General features: G+C 33.7%; 1 protein-coding gene across 1 annotated transcript; it reads right to left on the minus strand.

The window, feature by feature from the left end:
- LOC105159707 (cytochrome P450 93A3-like) lies at positions 1,154 to 3,010 on the minus strand. The gene is made up of 2 exons (XM_011076878.2): positions 2,081 to 3,010; positions 1,154 to 1,993 (listed from the first exon to the last, which is right to left on the minus strand). The coding sequence occupies exons 1-2, from the start codon at positions 2,987 to 2,989 to the stop codon at positions 1,367 to 1,369; spliced, it is 1,536 nt and encodes a 511-aa protein (XP_011075180.1). The 5' UTR covers positions 2,990 to 3,010; the 3' UTR covers positions 1,154 to 1,366.

Raw genomic sequence — 4,136 nt, forward strand, 5'->3', positions numbered from 1 at the left:
CTTGTATGCAAGTCTTCACCACACGTGAAAGACAACACTCACCCTCGTCTCAACTCTTTCTTTTCTCTCTACTCTATTCTACTCTACTCTACTCTGCAAAACAATGCTAATAAGAGTAGTATATATATAGCCATGACTTATCCTTTTTCCAACTCAATTTGGGATTTCTAAGTTGAATCGGGTTATCCTTCTCCAACTCAACTTTGAATCGGGTTATCCTTCTCCAACTCAACTTGGGATTTAAGTTGAATCAGGTTATCATTTTCTTCTTCAAATCAATCTTCACAACTTAACACAAAGACCGTTAGAAAAGCAGTAACAAAAGCAAAAAGTAGTGGCAAAAATAGATACAACATAATTCAAAACAGTTACAAAGAATATTACAAGAACCGTTCCAAATATCTGATAAAACCATACCTAAATGTTTTATAATGGCCATTATAATAATAATTAAATCAAATTCAACCAAGCCGTTACAAAAGCTATATTATTTCTTTTTATGTCACCAGGTTTGTGACCGCTACAAGCAGTCGTCTCAAAGACCTTTACAAATTGTAACGGGTTGTTGAAAAACAGTTACAAATAGCTTGTAACGCCTCATTTACTGCAATAGGCCTTACCATTACAACAATCATTATAAAAAAAAAAGACATTCCAAATTAATTTAAAGGTCGTTCCAATAAAATGATATTTTTTTACTTCCTATACATATTATTAGTATTATTTTATATTGTAATGTCCCATAACTATGCTAATTATATAATTTACTATCAAATTCTAAATTTTGTCAAGATATTATTACATTCTTCATTAGCTTCTAAATTGAAATAATACATTGTAATTTTTAACTTCATCATAGCTTAGTGTGATTTGTTGATCTATTAAGTCATTTAAATTTAATTGATATATATTATCTATTTCTTATTTAAATAGTATCTTATGTTTTTAAGAACTTAGTCTTTCATGTATATACAGAATCATCTAATATCCAAAAATCTAATAATATTATCTAAAAGCTTAATTGATTAGTGCACTTTTGTTTACCATTTTTATTAATTATTCGGCTGATTTTGCTGCCGACCCATGAAAATTACAAGATAAAATTAGTAAAAATAAATTCATAATGAACTAAAATTGTAATTTTGCCCAACAATTGACAACCCTAGGTAGGAGTCTAGTTTCATAATTTTATTTCATAAAATCTAGAAATACAAGTGACAGTTGATGATCAACAGACAGACGATCAACCATACACAACACATACAGACGTCGTTCAAGAATCGCGACAGAATGTTTATTCATCATCATTAAAACAAGTAGAGATGTTTCTTCCTCTCTTAGACTTCCACCAGGTCTGTAATGTAGATTACAGTGATGGAATGGGATTGAGCCTGGGCACTGGGAAACATATGAGAGGATTAGCCCTCGGCAGGGTCATGCTCGGCGCCTCCTCCATGTCGAGAATGCCCTCAACCTTCCAATCAAAGCACTGAATCATGGAAGCTAAGGCTGTCTGAACAACAAGCAATGCCAATGAATTTCCGGGGCAGCTTCTCCGACCACTCCCGAATGGTAAGAGTTGATAATGTTGTCCCCTAACATCCAACTGCCCTTTCGCACTCCCATCCTCGGCAAGAAACCTTTCTGGCCTAAACTCCAGCGGGTTTTCCCAGTGGTTAGGATCCCTCCCGACAGCCCAAACGTTGACGAATAGTTGAGTCTTGGCCGGAATATGGTACCCGGAAATGGTGCAGTCTTCAGTTGACTCCCTCACAATTATTGGCCCTGATGGGTGAATCCTTAGTGATTCTTTTACAATAGCTTGAAGGTAGGGGAGGTTGGGGATGTCTGATTCTTCGACAACTCTATTCTTCCTGACAACAGAATCGATTTCTTGAACTGCTTTTTGCAAGATTTTAGGATGATTTATCAGCTCTGCTAATGTCCACTCTATTGTGATTGCTGATGTATCAGTTCCACCTACAAACAGGTCCTGCATGCAATATATATGAACAATGCATGTTACTCTTGTACATTGTAATAAAGACATATATACATAAATAAATAGCAGGTTTATTACCAGGATAAAACCCTTGATGTTCTCTCTTGTTAGTTGCATCTCTGAGCTTTCATCTTCAGCTATATCAAGTAAAATGTGAAGCAGATCTTTTGCAATTTCGCCCTCCTTACTTCTCTGATTGAATTTCCTTCTTTCACTTTGATGTTCCTCTATGATCTTCTCCAACATTTTATCAAACCTTCCCATAACCGATTTCAACCTCTTTCCAATTCCCTGCACATCCAAATTCTTGCAGAACCAAATGAAGTCCGACAAATTAAACTTCCCTGTAAAAGCAGTGATTTCTCGGACCAGTTCCTTCATTTCCGCAGCCTCATTTTCATCTCCGGACAACCGTCGACTCAGCACCATTCTCGATATTACATTGTTCGACAATCTAATAAGCTCACTTCCAATAGCAACCGATTCGCCAGCTTTCGCCTTCATTGACAAAAGCTCAATTAGGTAGTTTATTTCTTGGCGCCTGATAGGCTGCAGCAAGTCAAGTGTCTGTAAGCCAAGAAGCCGAGAAATACACAGTTTCTTCACGAACTTCCACTGATCTCCATAAGGTGCAAATGACAAGTCCTGACTGCCATACGTCACATAGTCGGACACAACTGTTTTGGGTCGATTGAAGAAAGAAATTTCGTGTGTTTTTAGGAATTCTTTGCACATCTCAGGCGATGAAGCAACTACGCAAGGAACAGAACCAAGGTATAAGTGAATCAAGGGTCCATAGCGCGATGAGATTTTGAAGAAAGCTTGGTGAGGTATTGAGCTAAGAAGATGAAGATGTCCAATAATCGGCAGAGCTAGAGGGCTGGGAGGAAGGCGTGGAGAAGACCGTTTTTGGACAAATGCTCGGAGCAGGATGGTGGGAATAAGCCATATGAGCAAGAAAATAATGTATTCTTTGATTTCAGCCATGGCTCAAACTCTTAATCATGAACAAGGGAATGGTAGATTCTTATATATATACACATTATGATCAAGAACTTTCATAGTATATGATACAGTGTAATTGACTTTTTGGTTTAATTATTGGCTAAATATATGTTATATACATATATATTTAGTACTATAATTATGACACATTTGTATTTTTATTCTTTACTTTTACTTGTACAAAAGAAAGTTCTATAATTTTTTGACATTTTGCAATTTTGATCCTAACGCTAACGCCAAGGGATTTTGTAGAAATTGGGGCATTTGTTCTGATTAGTTCACTTTTGCCAAAGTGGATGAAAATTTTAAAAAAGACTAATGTAACACATGATTTATTTCAACAAATTTGGAAAATTCGGCACTTGAACAATCAAAATTGCGAAATGTCAAAAAATTATAAAATTATTAATTTTACAACCCCTAGAAAGATATAAAGGATAAAATATCAAAATCACGAGAAGCACATAATTCATTCATGCAATTTTTGCAAAAATTAACAGACTATTCTGCAATCCTAAAAAAATAAAAAATAAGTATATCAAACTGCCATAATCGTAATTGTAGGACCAAAAAGATATTTATTTTATTTATTCATTTTCTCTTCAAACATATATGAAAGAAAAGTACTAACATGGAGAATTATTTATGAAACGTATGTTGGGTAATGTTTTCCAATCAACCAGTCAGAGGTTTACAATCATCTTTAGATAATGTTAGTTGGAGCTCATTGGCTAATAATAATAATTAAATTAGCATAGAGTCCGAGCTATTCACAGTTATATATATATTTTTTTAGAATTAAATATTTTTTTATAATATATAGTGCTATAAATAAATCTTTTATACAAAATAAAAATTATATTCTTAATGGGTAAAACATAAACAGATCGACTTTTACAAAATAAAGGTACGTATTGTTTGTTTATATAATTAATTCATCTTCCTCGAAAGCTATATTAAAGTACATAATCTAAAATGTCTTACTTATAAAAAATAAAATAAAATATAAAGTAAAAATAAAAACTTCTATTTATGAGTTGTAAAAACGACAACTAAAAGGGGAGGAAGAAAGATGGACTACAGAAAGAAAGATGGACTAATACGTAGATCATTGAAAAAAAAAAAAAAA

This window comes from Sesamum indicum, linkage group LG4 (assembly GCF_000512975.1).
Source record: "Sesamum indicum cultivar Zhongzhi No. 13 linkage group LG4, S_indicum_v1.0, whole genome shotgun sequence".
NCBI lineage: Eukaryota > Viridiplantae > Streptophyta > Magnoliopsida > Lamiales > Pedaliaceae > Sesamum > Sesamum indicum.